The 20,554-nt window shown below is 40.5% G+C and overlaps 2 protein-coding genes across 2 annotated transcripts; both read left to right on the top strand.

Moving 5' to 3' along the window:
- Positions 1-4,605: 4,605 nt before the first annotated feature.
- LOC131480110 (olfactory receptor 8B3-like) lies at positions 4,606-5,882 on the top strand. Its single transcript, XM_058662559.1, is given in 3 exon segments — positions 4,606-4,918; positions 4,921-5,272; positions 5,621-5,882. Coding segments are annotated over 3 exon segments (927 nt in total).
- A 13,527-nt stretch (positions 5,883-19,409) lies between these two features.
- On the top strand, positions 19,410-20,348 carry LOC101525391 (olfactory receptor 8B3-like). The gene has a single exon (XM_004597715.2). It carries the CDS (start codon positions 19,419-19,421, stop codon positions 20,346-20,348), a length of 930 nt encoding a protein of 309 aa, XP_004597772.2. The 5' UTR covers positions 19,410-19,418.
- The last annotated feature ends 206 nt before the right edge of the window (positions 20,349-20,554 follow it).

Below are 20,554 nucleotides of genomic sequence, written 5' to 3'. Positions count from 1 at the left end.
TTCTTAAGCTAAGGAGGCCAGAGTCATACTTTGGGAGTTCATTCTAACAGCAGTGTAGATGTAAAATAAAAAGACCGCATGAAGAAATGCTACATACTGGTGAGGAGAATTGCTTTCCTTAAATAAGAGTTTTGAGGTTGGCATTGTGGCATTGTGGGTAAAGCTACTATCTGCAATGCTGGGATCTCATATGGGCTCTTGTTTGAATCCCAGATGCTCTATTTCTGATTATCTCTGATCCAGCTCCTTGCTAATGGCCTGGGAAAAGCAATAGACAATGTCTCAATTGCTTGTGTCTCTGTCACTAATGTGGGAGACCTGGAAGAAGTTCCTGGCTCTGGCATCAGCCTGGTTCAACTCTTGCAGGCGGAGCCATCTAGGGTTGAACCAGGAAACGGAAGATTTCTCTCTTTCCTATGCTCCCCCCACCCCCCGCCGACCCTCTATATGTGTAACTCTAACTTTGAAATAAATAATATAAGTACATCTTTTAAAAAGTTCATCCTTTGTACTCTGCACTACACTTAGGAACAGGAATGGAAGAAGCCCAAACCCTTCCTTGCAGGATCCAAGGTCATTGGAACAACAGCCAGGAGCCCCGAGCAGTCCGCAGAAACAGAACAGTAAGCTTCCTTCAGGACTAGGGAGGGGAGCTTTCTATGGTCCTCACTTAATTCCAACTTTGGATCCCCACCCTATCTTGCAATGAGCATCAGGGTCGCTCTGGAGCCCCCTACCCCAAAACACACACACACACACACATTGGAATAGATAGAGAACAACAAGGAAAGCTTGGAACAAGACAGGAAAACGGTCAGCATGGACTCACACATGCCTTACTAGGTAGGACACAAAGATTAATTACTCCTTACTAAGGTATTGAAGATTTCTCTGCACACCCCTCCTAAATCTGTTCTGCACTTCAACTGTTGACATATGCCTTGTTAGAGTTATAAGCCAGTTTAGACTACCCCAAAATCTGTCAAGGTCAGCAAAATTAAGCTTCAACACTATAAACTGCTGAATGCTAAAATGAAAATAGTCACAAGACAGCTGAATAGCAATTTTAAGGTGTATAGCAGCCGGTTCTGTGTATAAACTGAAATTGAAATGTCAATGAAGTAGTCACAGGATGTGGTTAAGAACTTGCACTGTTTTAACATATTGATTACTCAATACCATGTCAATTAATTCCATAATGTTGTAAATTGATGTTGATGTCATGTTGTGGCTTATAATTGATCAGGATGATATTCTGCCAGCTCTGTTTTCAGACCAGAGATGGTCTCCCCAAGAAACCATTGAATTTATCTGGACAATAAGATGCTGGACTCTATCCTTGGTATATGCTTGCAAGGAAAGAATCTTGACTGAATTTGAACTGTAATACTGCAACAAGGTGGAGGAATCCACCATGGGGGGAGGGTACAGGGAGGGGCTGGGGGAATCCGAGAGCCTATGAGACAGTGTCACATAATGCAATGTAATCAATAAAAATAATTTAAAAAAAGAAGTAAAGGCAAAGGTGTTTTTTAGGGGAACTTGGAGATTAAAGAAAAGTTGGTGAGTGGTATGTGGTGGGTTCTTCAGCAGTTATGGGAGCCTGGCTAATGATGATTGGCATTTACTGGCTGTTCATCATTAACCATATTACTTGTATTTTTCTATTTAACTGTCACAACAACCCAGTGACTTAGATGTTGCAATTATGATTCCAATGTTAGGAATTTTGGACCAGAGTCACAGAGAGCTGAAAAGGAAGGCGAAGTACAGTATGTGGAAATAAATGCTTGCTACAGAAGGGCTCTTATTTAATAAACTCCAGGCATTATTTTCGATTGCTTAGTGATGAAGAACTGAACAATATATAACCATAAAATCTGCTATATTTTGATGCATGATATAGAAAAATTAGATCCATCCCACTTATCATATTAAAAAATCAAATCAAGATGGCACAAAGACCTGAAATTAAGAGTTGAAACTGTGAGGTTACTTGAATAAAATGTGGAGAAAAAATTCTAGACACTTGTGTAGGAGATGACATCATAAGTGTGACCCAAGAAGCAACAATCTGAACTCAAGAAATTGCATTAATTCAAATTTAGAAGTTTTGGCACATCAAAAGAAATTATCAATAGAGTGAAAAGGCCATCAGGCAGAATGGGAAAAATCAAACAAAACCTTGTAATTTCCTTATCCAGCAATGGATTACTATTCAGACTGTATCAGCAACTGAAATAACTGCATAAAAGGATTTAAGAAGACAATCATCAAAGAAAGAAATATAAATGGACAAGAAATACATGAAAAGGTGCTGAGAAACATCAGCCATCAGGGAACGTGAAGCCACAATGGGACTTTACCTCACCCCGTCCCGAGACAGAGAGGAACAAGTGCTGGAGAGGATGTGGACAAAGAAGAACTTTATGCACTGTTGGCAAGAGTGTGAGTTAGTGCAGACACGGTGCAAAGCAGTGTGGAGATTTCTCAAACATGTAGTGATAATGTGCTAATTTTGTAAAAGTTTTTAAGCGTGTGCTTATGTATTTTTGTGAAGTTGTTGTATATTTATGTGAAGTTTTGCAAATAAATAATAAATTTTAAAAGCCCCTAAGGCTGTAGCTCTATCCTAATGAATATATCTTAACAAAATGCAGACAAGAAAGGGCAAGTGTAGTATACTGGAAATTTCTTCCTGCTATAGAAGGGCTCTCGTTGAAAGAAACTAACACGTTTTTATGAAAGTACAGTGTTCTAGACCAGTCCTGGGCAGAGACAATTCTCTTTAGGACTTCCAGTCAGCAATTACTGTCAACTACTCTCATTAGATAAATGTTGTATAGATTTGTAATAGGTGATGTGTAGCAGTGTTTAGGTTAAGTGTATTAAAGAGGGCGTGATTCTGATTTTAAATTCTACAATTCTATATTCTTTCATGTTATACAATTTCATTTTATGCAATTCCATCTCCACAATGCTTTCTAGCATTTTGATAAGCGTTACCTGTAATAAATATGAGGAGACATTATTTTGATTATTTACTGATGAAGAGAATCTAGCAGTTTGTAAACAGAAAAATAATTTACTCCTGTCAATAGGCCATAAGAAGCCTTAATCTGTTAAGTTCATTATCCCTAATGATGAATGATCTTGAATTTCTTTTCATGAACCTTACATGTATCTTATACCATAAGAAAGACCTTCACATGTCTAAAAAAACAAAAATTATTTTACAGCTCAAATTAGTGAACAAAACAAAACGATAATGCTAAGCCAAACATCCAAGTAGACATTTCAGAAGTTCTTAGAGGTCAACACTTTAGAAAGGATATAAACCATGGTCCGATTTCAGCATTGGCAAAAAATTACCAATAACTAAACATGTAACCAGGAAGGTAGATCCTCTGCGTGTTTTGGCTGCAGCAAGAAAGAGAACAAGAACTGGAACACGAGATTTCCCTGTAGAGATCTCGACAGGAGGGGGTGGGATTTTAACTTTGGCCCCGCTGAGGGAGATGTGCCCTTGAGAGAAGGGAAAACTTATGTCAAATATTGTCTGATCTGGGCCCCAAACTCTGATCACACCCTGGGGCAATACAACTCCCTTCCTTTGGCAAACAGAATCTGTACTCTGAGGAAAAGATGGTGTCAAATTCTAAACTGATTACCATCAAATACATGATATAATGAAACACAAATCATCTGTGTTAAACATGTGATAAGTCTGGTAATAACAAGATATAGTTTCCTCTGTGAAGTATGACTATTTGATGCCACATTCATGAATTATCATTGCAGCTCAGAAATGATTGCAGGATGTACCAGTATGAAGTGTGGACTGCACCCTCTGAGAATCAAATTGCGAGCAGGGTCAAAAAGACAGAACTTGAAGTGAGATTACTCATCCAGCAACAAAGAACACTGCAAGGCAAGAAGCACTGAGGTATGGACTAAGGATGGTGAGTCTTATGTTGGAACATACAGCCTAGAAACAAAAGACTGTATTTCCCAGCTGTCCATAGTTTTGCAGAATATTATGATGCAAGCGAAACCAGCAGAAGTCAGCTGTCTGAGACACAAGTGGGCTCAGGGGCGGCAGCATGGGTGTATGTTAGCTCCCTCCCCACAGTCAGAACCCTCTGTCCTTTTAGGCACAGCGTGTTCTGTGAGAGGACAGTGAGTGAACTCTCCTGGATGATGCTTTCTTAGTTTAGCTCTAGAAACCAAATTTGGATTTCCTTCTCACTAGTCTAATGTGCATTGTGGCCAGCAACAGACAGGTCTCAGCCTCGAGTTTTATTGCAGAGGGAAGTCTCTAATGAAGGAGAAAGGATGTGGAAACAAGGACAGTGCTGTCACAGACATCCTGCATCTCCTTCAGCCCTGTTCTTGCTGGAAGTCGTGTTGACACATGGCATCACTGTCCTCCACTCTGTCAGTGTGTTGCTGGTGTTTATAAATGCTCATTCTTTAGCTCTGTTATGGCTATTATCAGAGACTCCAGCATGTCCCTCACACCTGCAGACAAGGTGCTGTTGGAAGAGCCTGGCTGTCCCTTCATGGAACCCTTTCTGCTTTACCCACAGATTCACAAACACAGGAATGGCTCCTGGAAATGGCTCAGTTGTGACAGAGTTCATCCTGAAAGGATTAACAGACCGGCCAGAGCTCCAGCTCCCCCTGTTCTTCCTGTTTCTGCTCATGTACATGGTCACTGTGTTGGGAAATTTGAGCTTGGTGACTCTAATTGGGCTGAACTCACACCTTCACACCCCCATGTACTTCTTCCTCTTCAATTTGTCCTTAGTAGATCTCTGCTATTCTTCTGTCTTCACACCTAAAATGTTGATGAACTTCACATCAGAGAAGAATATTATATCATATGTGGGGTGCATGGTGCAGCTCTACTTTTTTGTTTCTTTGTTGTTTCTGAGTGTTATGTTCTGACATCAATGGCCTATGATCGCTATGTGGCCATCTGCAAACCACTATTGTACAATGTCATCATGTCCCCTAACGTGTGTTGGAGTCTTTTGCTTGGTTCATACTTGATGGCCTTTTCTGGAGCCATGGCTCATACTGGCTGCATGCTGAGACTGACCTTCTGTGATGCAAACACCATCAACCACTATTTCTGTGACCTCCTCCCGGTGCTGCAGCTCTCCTGCACCAGCACATATGTCAATGAACTCTTGGTTTTTATATTGGGTGCAGTCAACATCACTGTACCCAGCATCACCGTGTTCATCTCTTATGGCTTTATTCTCTCTCTTTTTTTAAATATTTATTTTTATTACAAAGTCAGCTATACAGAGAGGAGGAGAGACAGAGAGGAAGAACTTCTGTCCGATAATTCACTCCCCAAGTGAGGCGCAACGGGCCTGTGCACACCAATCCGATGCCAGGAGCCAGGAACCTCTTCTGGGTCTCCCATGCGGGTACAGGGTCCCAAAGCTTTGGTCCATCCTCGACTGCCTTCCAAGGCCAGAAGCAGGGAGCTGGATAGGAAGTGGAGCTGCCGGGATTAGAACCGGCTTCCATATGGGATCCCGGGGCTTTCAAGGTGAGGACTTTAGCCACTAGGCTACGCCGCTGGGCCCTATGGCTTTATTCTCTTTAATATCCTTCAAGTCAGCTCTGCCAAGGGCAGGTCCAAAGCCTTCAGCACCTGCAGTTCCCATATAATTGCTGTGTCTTTGCTGTTTGGATCAGGTGCAATTATGTATCTTCAGCCATCTTCTGCTGGATCCATGGATGTGGGAAAAATTTCTTCTGTGTTTTATACAAATGTGGTTCCTATGATGAATCCGTTAATTTATAGCTTGAGGAACCAAGATGTTAAACTTGCTTTGAAAAAAACGTTGAGTAGAATGCTTTGATCAGGGCCAGTATTGTGGTACAGCGGGACCACCTGTGCCACTGGCATCCCATATTATGTGTTGTTTTGTGTCTTTGCTCTTCTCGTATGATACAGCTAACTTCTGTGAAACTGGTGAGCAGCAGATGCTGGCCCAGGTTTGTTGTGTTGCCCATTCGTATGGAGACAGTTGGTGGAGTTTCTGTCTGCTTGTTTGGACTTGGAACTGGCCCTGACTTTTCTTGCTCTCTGGAGGGAGCAGAGAAGGTAGAAAATTTACCTGTCTCTTTCACTCTCAATCTTTCATTTTGTCTTTCAAGTAAGCAAATAAATATGAAACAGTTGTGATTAAAGATAACATACCTATGCATGAAAGTTTTTGTGCCTTTAATAAAAGATTTAGTTTGATGCATACTTCTTTTTTCCAGACTTACTTTTTAAATTGAAAATGTGCACTCAGTATCTTATCAAGTAATTGGGTGATTTTAAGTGTATAACCCGATAGTATGAAGTATATTTACTTTGTGGAAAAACTAAATGCTTGTCCCGTTTCTGATTTACTATGGCAAAGGGTATTTGAGCCTTCTGTTCAAGATATTTCATTTTTTTTCAATTATTTTTTAAAGTTGAGCTTTCCCCGTTGACTGTTTGAACATTCCTCTAACTTTCAACCTGTGACCTTGTCCAAAAGGTTAAGGAAGAATCTTATTTGTTCCTTTTCTGTTGTCATCAGAGGAAGTGTCCGGAAAGTGATGGATTAAATTAATAGCTGGATACATTTACAAAGCTGCAGAGTTGCAGCTCATCAGAGAGGTGCCGCAGTTTTTCTTCTGGACGCACTCTCAGGGGCGGAACTTGCACTTCCCAGGTAATTCAAAGGTCTGATCTCACAGGACTTTTCCCAGCTCTGGCACTTGTTAGCCAATACTTCAGCAAAGCCACCCAGCCTGCATTTATTCTTGCTCATGGATATATCAGAGGGTACGGTCTCTTAGCCCAGCCTTAATCTCTCCCTAACCCAGCTCATATGCATGCCAACGAGTGTTGTAGCGCTGCAAGCTTGGTCTGCCCCCAGGCACAGTTTTCATGCTCATAATCAGGAGCAATGGCTGAGCAGGGGAGCACCTACCTCTCCCTTGCTGGGCTCATCCTGCATTATGGGTCTTACGTGTGCTGGTTGGAGCTGTGGCCCAGACTGCCATGATTTGCCTCACTTTGTCATCCACCAGTAAGTGCTACAGCCTGATTAGCCCGGGTTAGCCCCAGTTCAGCTCATGCTTGTGGGTGCTAAAACCTAGCCTAGCCTAGCCTAGCCTAGCTTAGCCAGCCCTCAGTTCTGGCCCCAATGTGAACTGGCTGGTGTCATGGCACAACCCAGCATGTCTTGCACTCCATCCTGGTTCTCATATCTGCCAGTGGTTGTTACGAACTGGCCCAGCCTGGCCCGCCCCCTGACCTGACCCACATGTATGCTATAGGTACTGTAACCTGACTTGATCTGGGTTGCTCCAGCCTTTGTTCATATGCTAACCTGCAGGGACAGTGTCCTGAGAGTTTCCCAAGCTCCTCTGTCAGGTCATCTCCCAACATAGATCTTATGCACACCAGAGGGTCCTTGTCCAGCCTGTCTTGGCCCAAATCCCATCCTCTCAGAAATAGTGGCCTTGCCCAGCTGGCTAACACCCATTCTGGTTCTTACTGTTGGGTGCTACATCTCAGACACACCTGATCCACACCCAGTCCCAGCTCTCACATGGTTCAGCAGGTGCAGAGACCTAGCCCAGCCTGTCCTTCACCTACCCTGCATCTTTTATTTTTAATTTTTGACTTTTATGGTACAATTCCATAGGGTCTGGGAATCCCCCCTCCCCAAAATCTCACCCTCCAACTGATTTTCCCCATATAGTTACAATAGTATAATCTTTCTTCAGGAGTTATAATTCCTTATGAATATAATCAGTCTGTTACTTAAGTGTGCTCACCATTGCTGATACAGACAAGGTCAGAGAGTCAAGCACCTAGGTATGTCCAACAGTTTCATTGGGAGTTCATCTTTGATTTGGAAGTAGGGATGCTTATTATTGTATTGTATTTTCATATCTAGACATGGTAGGCTTTATTACTCCATCACTATACATTCCCTTAAATGAGAAGCCACCAAATAAGGTCAAGATACGAAATTAAAACAAAATCTTTAAACAGAAGAAAAAAAATTACAGCATCAAGGAGTTGAAAAGAACACACCACTGAATAACCAACACATTGCCCTGGCTTTTGTGTACCAGTGGGTACTGGAGCCTATCAGGGTCTGAAATATCTCAGATCCAGTCCACATCAATGCCAAGGTATGCTTCAGCCATGTCTAGCCAGTTTTGCTGCACCCCCCATTCCAGCTCTTGCATTCACTAGTGGGAACTGCAGTTCAGCAGGGCTCCCTGACCAAGCTCACTCCCAGCCACAGATTTTGCACATGCCAGTGGTTACTTTGACTCATCTGAACATAACATGTTGCTCATCTTGGTCTTTGCCATTAGAAGCTGCAGTCTGGCCTGACCTGACTTTCCATCAGTTCCAACTCTCACTAGAAGGTGCTGCAGTCTAGCCTTATTTAGCTGGCTCCCATTCCTGGCTTTCATGCAAAATGGTAGGTGTGATAGCCTAGCCTGGTTCAGTATGGCCCACACCCCAACAGGGCTCCCACACATGCCAGTGTGTTATGGTTTGGCCTGTCCCTGTGTGACACTTCCCCTACAGAGCCAACTCATACACCTGATGACAAGTGAAGCGGCCCTGCCTGGCCTGGCCGACATCTAGTCCTAACTGTCATGCTTACCAGCAGGAGCTATAGCAGTCTGACCCCCCAAGTGTCAGCCTTTGTGTGTGCTGGTGGATGTTCAGCTTGGCTCTCCCCACATCCAATATTTGGGTGTGCCTGTGGGTGCTGCAGCCTTTAACCAGCCTGGCCTGTTCCCAATCCCAGTACCCATGAGTCTTGCTGAGTTCCATACTCACGAAGCCCCATAGAATCTGCTCCCAAACCCAGTTCTCTCATGAGCTGATTAGTGTCATGACCCACCTTAATACAGTCCACCTCTTGCCCCAACAATCAATATAATTAAAATGTACAGTACTAAATACTACATGCTTAATGCTAATGTCTAATTTTAATATTCAATGCAATCTATAGCAAAATAGCAATAACATTCTTTACAGAATTTGAAATCGTAATCATAAGATTCATGTAGAATCACAAGACATAAAATAACCAAATCTATCTTGAGCAGAGAAATAAAAGAAAAATAAAGCTAGAGGCATCACAATTCTTAACTTCAATGTAAAATACAAAGCTATAGTAATTAAAACAGCATTCTCTTGGGAAAAACTGATATATAGACCAATGGAACAGAATAGAGATGGTAGAAAGTAATTTATGCAGCCAAGTGACTTATGACAAAAATTGCCAAGACTTCACTTTACAAAAGATAAACCCTGGATCTGGTGCCATGACTGCATGGCTAAATCCTACCTTCTAAGTGTTGGCATCTCATATGGACACCAGTTATTGTCCTGGATGCTCCACTTCCCATCCAGTTCCCTGCCTGCATGTGGGCTCGGAAAGCATTCGAGGATGGCCTAATGCCTTGGGACCCTGCCTCTGCATGGGAAAACCAGAAAAAGCTCATGGCTCCTGCCTTTGGATTGGGTCAGCTTTGGTCATTGCAGGCACTTGAGGAGCGAACCAGCAGATGAAAACTCTTTCTCTTTAACTTTCCTTTCAGTAAATCTGCCTTTCCAGTAAAAATAAACAAAATAAACCTTTCAAAATGATAATCCCATCAATAACTTCATATTATATAATTTCGTAGTTTTATGAATTCATTTATATTTCATACTGTATAAATAATGTTATTTCATATTACATGATTTTGTATTATTCATTTTCGTTTCCACAATTCTTTCTAGTGTCTTGATAAGTGTTTCATTTAATAAACTTTTTCAGGCATTTTTAAATTAAGTTTTATTTTTCATGTCACAGTTGTATAGGCTCAGAGATTTCCTCTTCAATCCTCAGCATTTCCCTTTCTTCCCACTATTTCCTCCATATTATTATAATAGTATAGTCCTTCAGCAACAGTCATGAGTATGATGGTATCATAGGTATGCATCATGGTAGAAAGACTGCTTAGCAATGAGAAACCTGAGAAATGTGTAAATACAAAATCTGTTAAAGCTTATAGATATTATAGAATAATGAAATTAGATCCATGCCTATCACTACATACAGAATTCAAGTCAAGATGGATCAAAGCCCTGAATTCAAGACTTGAAACTAAAATGTTACTTGAAGAAACTGTAGGGAAAAGACTTCAAGACATTGGTTTAGGTGATGACATCTTGAATGAGAAACCCAAAGCACATAAACAAAAACTAAACTCAAGGAATGGGGTTGTTTGAAATTTCAGGAGTTTCGACACACCAAAGGAAATTATCAACAGACTGAAGATACAGCGAACAGAATGAAAAAATTAAAAGAATTGTAATGTATTTATATGTGGGGAGTCAGATGAGTTAAAAGGTAATTAGTTAGGATCTGTGGTCCCTAGTGAAGTTGCATTTTGAAAATATAAACTCTTGCTTTTCTCCCATTGTATCCTCCCATGGGTACACTCTAAGTCAGTGCCCCTGAGAGAAAGCATCCCCATCTCTGAGATAGTCAAGATCGAAGTAAAGAAATGGCATCTGATTGTTCTCAGTCTCTTGCAAGAATTGGAAGAGGTGTGACCAGTCCCACCCTGCTCAAAAGGAACTAGATAGGATCACTACACTGCCCGAGCCTGCTAAAATATTGGTCACACCTGCAAGTGGGTGGCACAGGGATTGCCCAGCCATTTCTTGATTGCTTGAGAGACCATCAATGGGGAACATCTTTCCCACAGGTTTCCACACAGACAAAGAGGGGTTAGGGAATGCTTAAAACCCAAAGATCCTTCTGAAAACATTTGATGTCTCTTCTTCTCTTCTTTCAAGAGGCACCCCATTTCCAGGACCAAACCCAGGAGGTGCCTTCCTCTTCCTTTTCCTATCACATTCACTTGCTCAATTCACAGATAAAATTTATCTGCCTGCAACTGGTTCCTGGCATTGTAGGATAGAAATATCCTAAGCTGAGGAAAGAACCCACTGAGCTTTGGTCGTCGAGTGCTGCCCATTGATGATGAATTCTCCTCTCCCCTTTGACTCATTTGCTTCCCTCTCTGAGATGGTGCATAAAAGACACCACTTCCACCATTTTCTCAAGTCTTTTCTTACTTGGAGCCCCAGCCTGTCACTATGGTTGGAGATCTTTTTCTGTCTTAAATAACTCTTGCTTTGCACACTGAAATTGTCTTCATGAAAATTCTTCTTTCAGGTGAGACAAGAACTGAGTTTGCTGTTGTCTTTTGTTTCAAATTCTTTGTAACAATTATGCAACAATGGATTATTATTCATAATATATTGGCAACTTAAAAACACCCCAAAAGGATCTGAATAGGCAGTTATAAAAATATAAATGGACACAAAATATATAAAACATGCTGAGAAACATTAGCCATAAGAGAAATTTAAATCAAAACTCTAATGAGACATTACCTCATCCTTGTCAGACCAGCTTCTATCCAATAGACAGAAAGTAACAAGTGCTGGAGAGGATGTGGAGAAAGGGGAACTTTTATGCACTGTTGGCAAGAATGTAAATTAGTGCAGATGCTGTGGAAAGTAGTGTGGAGATTTCTCAAGCTTGTGGCAACAGTTTTACTTTTGTAAAAAAATGATGAAATAGGTTTTAAACCCACTTGCATGTATTTATGTGAAGAATTCAAAAAAAAGGATAAAAAAACCAACATTGGAGCTCTATTCATAATGAGTACATCAGGGATGGGCAGGGGGCGGGGAGGAAAGAGGTGGCAGAATAAGGTGAGGAGAAGTTTAAACAGACAGAGAAGGATTAACCAAAGTGAAGCAGAGGGTATGATCACTGGAAATAAGAGAGACAGGTTGACAGCAGAGGGACATCTGGAAAACCCATGACATGGGGAAGCAGCCGAGACAGCAGAGTAATGTTACAGTGTCACGACACCCTAGTGGTGATCATTCAATCAGAGCTCCACCAGCAGGCAGGTAGGAAGGGGAGTCTACTGGGAACTCAGGAGGTAAAATCAGCTATAGAGCTGTGCTATTAACTTGCTGGTTTGTTTAATTCAACTGCAAGCAGAAGCAGATGGCAGAGCTAAAGCAGTTAGGTTCAGGGACATGCTGAATTTCATGGCCCAGACTCCCACCAGCTCCACACTGGTCACTGAGACCATCCAAGCCCACCAAAATACTGGACGTAACTTCAAGTGGATGGCATAAGAATTGTCTAGTTATTTCTCAACTGGTTGAGAGACCACCAATGGGGGACATCTTCCCCATAGGTTCCTTCACAGATAAGGAGTTATCAGAGAATGCTTAAAATACAAGACCCTTCAGAAAATATTTGATGGCTCTCCCTCTCTTCTTTCAAGGGGCACCCACTCTCCCAGCTCCTTCCCAGCAGGTGCATTGCCTTCCATCTTCTTTCTCTCGCTCTCTTCTTTCAGGAGGCATCCCATCTCCTGGCTCTCTCCCAGGAGAACTTTCCCCTTCCCTCTTCTTTCAACCTTCACTGGCTACTTTGCAAATGAAAGTCAACTGTCCACAACAGATTTTTGTGTAGTAACACGGGAATAATAAAAAAGCTGGAATAGAGACTGAGTCAAACTAAGAAAATTATTTAGGAGTTAAGGTACACTATCAAAAGAACAAACCTAAGAGTTATGGGTTGCAGAAGGCTGGGTTCAAATGTGTTCAATGACACATCATAATCAAGTACTCTTTGCTTGATTGAACAGAAGGAAAAGATTCTTAAATATTCACATTAAAAATCAATTAACTTTTAGAGGAACCCCAATCAGACTCACAGTCGCTCTCTCAGAGGAAATTCCACAGGCCAGAAGATAATGGAGTAACATATCCCAGATTCCAAAAGAAAACAAATGAAGAAACAAAAACAAAAAAATGACATGCCTAAAAAAGTTGGCCAACAAAGCTTTCCTTTGCCTTTGAAAATGAAATAAAATATTTCCACAGCAAACAGCAGGATTAAACTCCACCAGGCCTGCCCTACAAATGTTACTTAAAGATGTCCTACTGACACAGCAAAAGAATATCACCTATCAAAACCAAAAGAAAACATGGAGAATGTTCCAATAAAACAAAAAAAGATGGCTAAATAAAAACAAATGAGCAATCCATTACTAAAATGACAGGATCAAATCATTACCTACCGATATTAACCCTGAATATAAAAGGCTTAATTCATCAATCAAACATATATTAGTGGGCTGGAACAAAAACTGAAACCCATCTATAAGCTAGTTTTATATAAAATTATATAGACTTTTACTTGAAAAGCATTAAAAGCGATAAATCAGGACACCACATAATGATGAAAGGATTCATTTAATAAGAAGAAATCACCAGAATAAATGTACATATAATTAATGTCAATGTACCTAGCTATGTGAAACAAATATTAGTGGATTAAAAGGGAGAAATTGACTCCAATACAAAATTAGTGGGGGATGGTAATACTCCACTAATCTCAATGGATAGATCAATGAGACAGAAACTTAGCTAAGAAAAAACAGAGCTCACCCAGACAATAGAACAAATGGACTTGATTGATATCTACAAAACCTTTCATCATACAGATGCAGAATATTTGTTTTCATCTGATATGGAACCTTCTCCAGGACCTATCATATTATAGGTCACAAGATAAGCCTCAACAAATCAAAAAATTAAATCATATCATGCATCTTCTCAGACAATTATAACATGGAACTGGAGACCAACACATCAAAATGAAAAAGAGAGTATGCAAATACTTGCAGACTTAACCTATACGTTTAAGTGAATAATGGGTTATGGAAGAAATCAAAGAGGAAATAAAAAATTTCTTGTAACAAATGAAGGCATCTATACAACATACCAAAGCTTGACACCACACAAACAAGGCAGCGTTAATAGGACTGTTCATTTCAATCAATGCTTATGTCAAGAAATTAGAAAAGCACCAAGCAAACATACATGTGAAGGAGCTAGAAAAGACAACAACAAAATAATCCCAGGATTAGCAGGAAAAAAAATAATCTAAATAATGGAAGAAATCAGAGAGAAACCAAAAGAACAATACATAAAATCAATGAATCAATGAATCAAGCAGCTGGTTCTTTGGGAAGATCAACAAACTAGATTCCTCACTAGCCCAACTAGACAAAAAAGGAGGGAGAAGATCCAATTCCATAGAAACAGAGACAAAACAACAAATATAGCAATCATACGCTGGGCATACATAGAATACTGAGGAGCTATTGCAAGCAACTCTATACCAAGAAATCAAATGACCTATGAGAAATGGATAGATTTTTGGACCCATACAATCTACCAAAATTGAATCATAAGGCAATCAATAAATGGACTTATAACGAGGACTGAGATTGAATCAGCAATTAAATCCCTTCCTCCTTCTGCCAAGAAGATCCCTGGACTAGATGGCATCACTGCTTAACCAGATATTTCAAGAATCACATTCCCCAATCCTTCACAAGCTATACAAAACAATAGAAAGGCCGGTAATCCTTTTATACTCTGTGAACCCAACATCATCTTAATGCCAAAACCAGACAGACACAACAGAGAAAGAAAACTACACACCAATATCCCTGAGAAACACAGAAACAAAAATCTTCAACAAAGTATTACCCAACAGAATCAAAACAGGAATTAAAACTATCCCTTTCACAGATGATATAATTTTGTACCTGGGAGAACTAAAAGACTCAATCAAGAGACTTAGAACTCATCAGAGAGCTTGACAGAATAGCATGACACAAAATTAATGAACATCAACCAATGGTTCTAGTACACACAAATAACTCCATTGCTGAGAAAGAACTTGTAAGCACAGTCCCCTTTAGACTAGCAGAAAACAATCTTAAACACCTTGAATAAACATAACTAAAGATGTAGAAAACCTCTGTGATGAAAATATAAAACATTAAAATCTAAATAGAAGAAGATATTAAAAGATGGAGACACTTATCATGTTCCTGGAGTGGCAGGATCAGCATCAATAAAAAGTCTGTCACAGTGAAAATCACATACAGATTCAGCCCAATCCCAAGCAAAATCCCAAAAAATTCTTCTCAGAAAAGATGATACAAAAATTCATCTGGAAACACAAGAGACTACAAATAGCCAAAGCTTTCCCGAAGAATAAAAATCAAGATGGAGCAATCACTTTTCTAGTCCTCAAAACATACTACAGGGAAGTGGTTATAAAAACAATCCAGTACCAGTACAAAAACAAAGATCATCAACGGAACAGAATAGAATCCGCAGAAGGGAGCCCACACATGTATAGCCAATCAATCTTTGACAAAAGAGCTGCAAAGAACTCTGGGAAAAAGTTTGGTGTTCTCAACAAATGATGTTGGGACAACTGGATGGAGGCCTGCTAAGGTAAGAAGCAAGACTCCTACTTGTCATCTTATACAAAATTTATTTCTAAATGGATCAGGCACCTAAATCTGTACCCAGGAACCCTCAAACTATTAGAAGAAAACATAAAAAGAACTCTGCAAAATACAGGTATTGGGAAAGGCTTCTTAGAAATGTCACCAAAAGTACAGGCAGTCAAAGCCAAAATAAACCACTGGGACTATGTCAAACTAAGGAGCTCTGTACAGTAAAGGAAATGATCACCAAATGATCAAGCAACAGAGTAGGAGAAAAATCTTTGCACACTGTACAACCGATAAGAGATTATAATCTCCAGGATTTACAACGAGCTTCAGAAATTAATGACAGCAAAACAAACAACATTGTGAGGAAATGGGTGAAGGAAATGAGCAGGCACTTTTCAAATCGAATTCAAATGACTGATAGGCATGTGAAACATTCTCATACTCCCTAGCTATCAGGGAAATACAAATTAAAACCACACTGAGAGCCTAGCGGCTGAAGTCCTCGCCTTGAACTCACCGAGATCCCATGTGGGCACTCTTTCTAATCCTGGAAGCTCCACTTCCCATCCAGCTCCCTGCTTGCGGCCTGGGAAAGCAGCTGAGGAAGGCCCAATGCTTTGGGACCCTGCACCCACGAGGAAGACCCGGAAGAGGTTCTTGACTCCTGGCTTTGGATTGGTGCAGCACCGGCCATTGTGCTCACTTGGGGAGTGAACCATTGGACAGAAGATCTTCCTCTCTCTGTATCTTACTTTGTAATAAAAATAAATAAATCTTTAAAAAAAACCCAACACATTGAGCTTCCACCTAATCCTACTGAGATTGGCCTACATTCAGAACTTTACAAATAGTAACTGCTAGAATGGATATGGGTGCTACAGACTGAATGTGCAGGTATAGGCTAGTACAACCACTATGGAAATCGTATGAAGAATACTAAGACAACTGAAAATCAATCGCCCATATGACCCAGCTGTCCTACTGTGGTAAACATCCAGAGAGAATCTGCATATGAGAAAGTGACATGAAATCTTCTGTGAACAGCAGTGCAATATACAATAGCAAAGATGTAGAAACAACCCAGATGATCACTGAAAGAGGAATGGGTAAAGAAACTGTGGTACACATATTCTGAGGAATACTCCTTAGGCATCAGAAAGAAAAAAATTCTATTTGCAACAAAATGGTCTGAACTAGAAATCATTATGCTCAATGAAATAAGCCAATTCTCAAAGGACAAATATTATATATTCCCTCTGATATAAGTCAACCTTCATGCAGAATACAAGATACACATGTATACATATGTATATATACATATATATACATATATATATACACATACATGTGTGTATGCATGCATATACAGATGTTCACCTGGAGGAACTGTATAGTGAAGAGTGGCATACTAAGAAGTGACACTACATTGCTAAATGCATCTGCACTCCCAAATAAGAGATAGACTCTGAATTAAATGTTTAAATGCATCTTGACAATAGGTTGCTGGACTTCTACCATTGTTTATATCTTTAATGTTAGCATATGCTTAAACAACTGAATTATGGACTTGTGATTGTTGTTGAAGTACTATACTATTGTAATAATAAAGGGAAAATCAGTGGGAGATCAGAAAAATGGAACTCTAATAAAAATTCAAAATTAAACACATCTTAATAAAATATTGGTAAGAAAGCAAAGTGCAGCGTATGGGATATACCGTTCTGCAGAAGAAAGGAAGCAGTGTTGTACAGCACTCCTAGGCAGAGAAAATTCTCTTTAGCATGTCCAGAGTGAAATATATAGCACAAATATGATAAAAAATTTTGTTTAGGTTAACTGATAAAGAGGGTATGGATCTGATTTCATATTATAGAATTCCATGTTATATTTTTATTAGAGTCGAAGGCACACAGATTAGCTTAAGAGAGAGAAAAAGAGGCTTTTTGTCCCTAGAAAAGGTTTTATTACTCAGGGGAGAGAGTCTGAAGGACTACTTCCACAGGGGGATGACCAGGGGCCACGCCACTACCACATGGTGGGATGGTATGAGGAAAATGGCCACTCAGGATAAGCAGCACTGGGGTTTTGTACATTTTAGGTGTGGGGGATGGGAGAAGGTGAGTTAGGTAGATGCTCTTTGCTTCGGCATGTATACGAAATGTAAAAGATGGTATTCATCATGGCAGACTGAGATAAGATCTGCTTGGTTCCTGGAGGGTATTCCAGACTTTCTTTATAAGATAAGGCCAGCATGATTTCTGCAGGGCATTCCAGACTTACCTCCATGGGATTGTCAGGCATCTGGCAGTGTAGAAGGTAACAGCCATAATGGACCTCCTCTCCCTAAGGTCAGCATCCTATTCTGCCATATATAACAATTAGTTCATATTATGCAATTTCAACTCCAAAATTATTTCCAGTGTCATGGCAAGTGATTCCTTTAACAGATTTCTTCAGGCATTATTTATGATTGGTTCGTGATAAAAAATTTCAGAAAGGTATAAATATAAAACTAATTTTAATTCTTCTAACTGATGAAACTAGTGTCTCAAACTGTGCATTTCATTTCCATTAATGATTCATGATGTTGTGAATCTTATCATGTATCTGACATCCTTGCTATACCATAAGGAAGACTTCACAAATTCAAGAAAACAAAAATTATTTTACATCTCAGTTCTATAAACAGAATAAATTTAAAAACAGAGGTAAAAAATGAGGTAGACATTTCCAGAATGTATTAGAGGTCAACACTTTAGAAAGGATGTAAACCATTGGACTGATTTCAGCAATGGCTGCAGGGGGAAGTTCCCAGGGGTGAATTCCAGCAATAAACAGGTGACCAGGGAGGCACATTCCCTGGGATTTTACGATGCAGGAAGAAAGAGCACAAGACTGAAACGCCAACTTTTCCTGTAGAGGTGTTGACAGGTGGGAGCTGGGAGTTTGTCTTTGGCCCCGCTGAGGGAGATGTGCCCTTGAGAGAAGGGAAAACTTATGTCAAATATTGTCTGATCTGGGACCCAAACACTGATCACACCCTGGGGCAATACAACCCCTTTATTTCCACTGAGAAATAGAATCTGTACCCTGAAGATGGCGTAAGATTCTAATCTGATTACCATCAAATACATGATATAATGAAACACACAAATCATCTGTGTTAAACATGTGATAAGTCTGGTAATAACAAGATATAGTTTCCTCTGTGAAGTATGACTATTTGATGCCACATTCATGAATTATCATTGCAGTTCAGAAATGATTGCAGCATACACCAGTATCAAGTGTGGACTGCACCATCTGAGAATCAAAGAGTAAGCAGGGTCAAAACGGAAGAAGTGAAATTACTCATCCAGCAACAAAGAAAACTGCAAGGCAAGAAGCACTGAGGTATGGACTAAGGATGGTGAGTCTTATGTTGGAACATACAGCCTAGAAACAAAAGACTGTATTTCCCAGCTGTCCATAATTTTGCAGAATATGATGATGCAAGCAAAACCAGCAGAAGTCAGCTGTCTGAGACACAAGTGGGCTCAGGGGTGGCAGCATGGGTGTGTGTTAGCTCCCTCCCCACAGACAGAACCCTCTGTCCTCTTAGGCACAGCGTGTTCTGTGAGAGGACAGTGAGTGAACTCTCCTGGCTGATGCTTTCTTAGTTTAGCTCTAGAAATGAAATTTGGATTTCCTTCTCGCTATTCGAATGTGCATTGTGGACAGCAACAGACAGGTCTCAGCCTCGAGTTTTACTGCAGAAGGGAGCCTGTTGTTGACACATGGCATCACTGTCCTTCACTCTGTGATCATGTTGGTGATGTTCCACAAAAGCTCCTTTTGAAGTTCTGTGTGGGGCTATTATCAGAGACTCGAGCAAGTCCCTCACACCTGCAGACAAGGTGCTGTTGGAAGAGCCTGGCTGTCCCCTCATGGAACCCTTTTTGCTTTACCCACAGATTCACAAAGCAGGAATGGCTCCTGGAAATGGCTCATTTGTGACAGAGTTCATCCTGAAAGGATTAACAGACCAGCCAGAGCTCCAGCTCCCCCTGTTCTTCCTGTTTCTGCTCATGTACATGGTCACTGTGTTGGGAAATTTGAGCTTGGTGACTCTAATTGGGCTGAACTCACACCTTCACACCCCCATGTACTTCTTCCTCTTCAATTTGTCCTTAGTGGATCTCTGCTGTTCTTCTGTCTTCACACCTAAAATGTTGATGAACTTCACATCAGAGAAGAATATTATATCATATGTGGGGTGCATGGTACAGCTCTACTTTTTTTGTTTCTTTGTCATTTCTGAGTGTTATGTGCTGACGTCAATGGCCTATGATCGCTATGTGGCCATCTGCAAACCACTATTGTACAATGTCATCATGTCCCCTAACGTGTGTTGGAGTCTTATGCTTGGTTCGTACGTGATGGCCTTTTCTGGAGCCATGGCTCACACTGGCTGCATGCTGAGACTGACCTTCTGTGATGCAAACACCATCAACCACTATTTCTGTGACCTCCTCCCGGTGCTGCAGCTCTCCTGCACCAGCACATATGTCAATGAGATGGTGGTTTTCATTTTGGTGAGCATCAACATCATTTTGTCCAGCATCGCCATGTTCATCTCTTATGGCTCTATTCTCTCGAATATCCTTCAAGTCAGCTCTGCCAAGGGCAGGTCCAAAGCCTTCAGCACCTGCAGTTCCCACATAATTGCTGTGTCTTTGTTTTTTGGATCAGGTGCAATTATGTATCTCCAGCCCTCCTCTGCTGAAACTATGGATGAAAGTAAAATTTCTTCTGTGTTTTATACAAATGTGGTTCCCATGATGAATCCCTTGGTTTATAGTTTGAGGAACCAAGATGTTAAACTTGCTTTGAGAAAAACATTGAGCAGAATACTTTGATTAAAACCAGTATGTTTCTTTTACACTACTGGTTTGAATGTAAATTGGCATATTCTTTGTAGAATACAGTGTGGAGTTTCTTTGACAAAAAAATCCATAGAAATAAAGATGTTTCCTATTCCAGCAACTCTCTATGCCTGAAGATGTATCATAGGGATTATTGTACTACATTGTTTCTTGCAAAAGTTCACAATAACTAAAGTTTG

Source organism: Ochotona princeps, chromosome 4 (assembly GCF_030435755.1).
Source record: "Ochotona princeps isolate mOchPri1 chromosome 4, mOchPri1.hap1, whole genome shotgun sequence".
NCBI lineage: Eukaryota > Metazoa > Chordata > Mammalia > Lagomorpha > Ochotonidae > Ochotona > Ochotona princeps.
The sequence above is the reverse complement of the archived record's forward strand: the minus strand, read 5'-3'. Positions and strand labels throughout refer to the sequence as shown.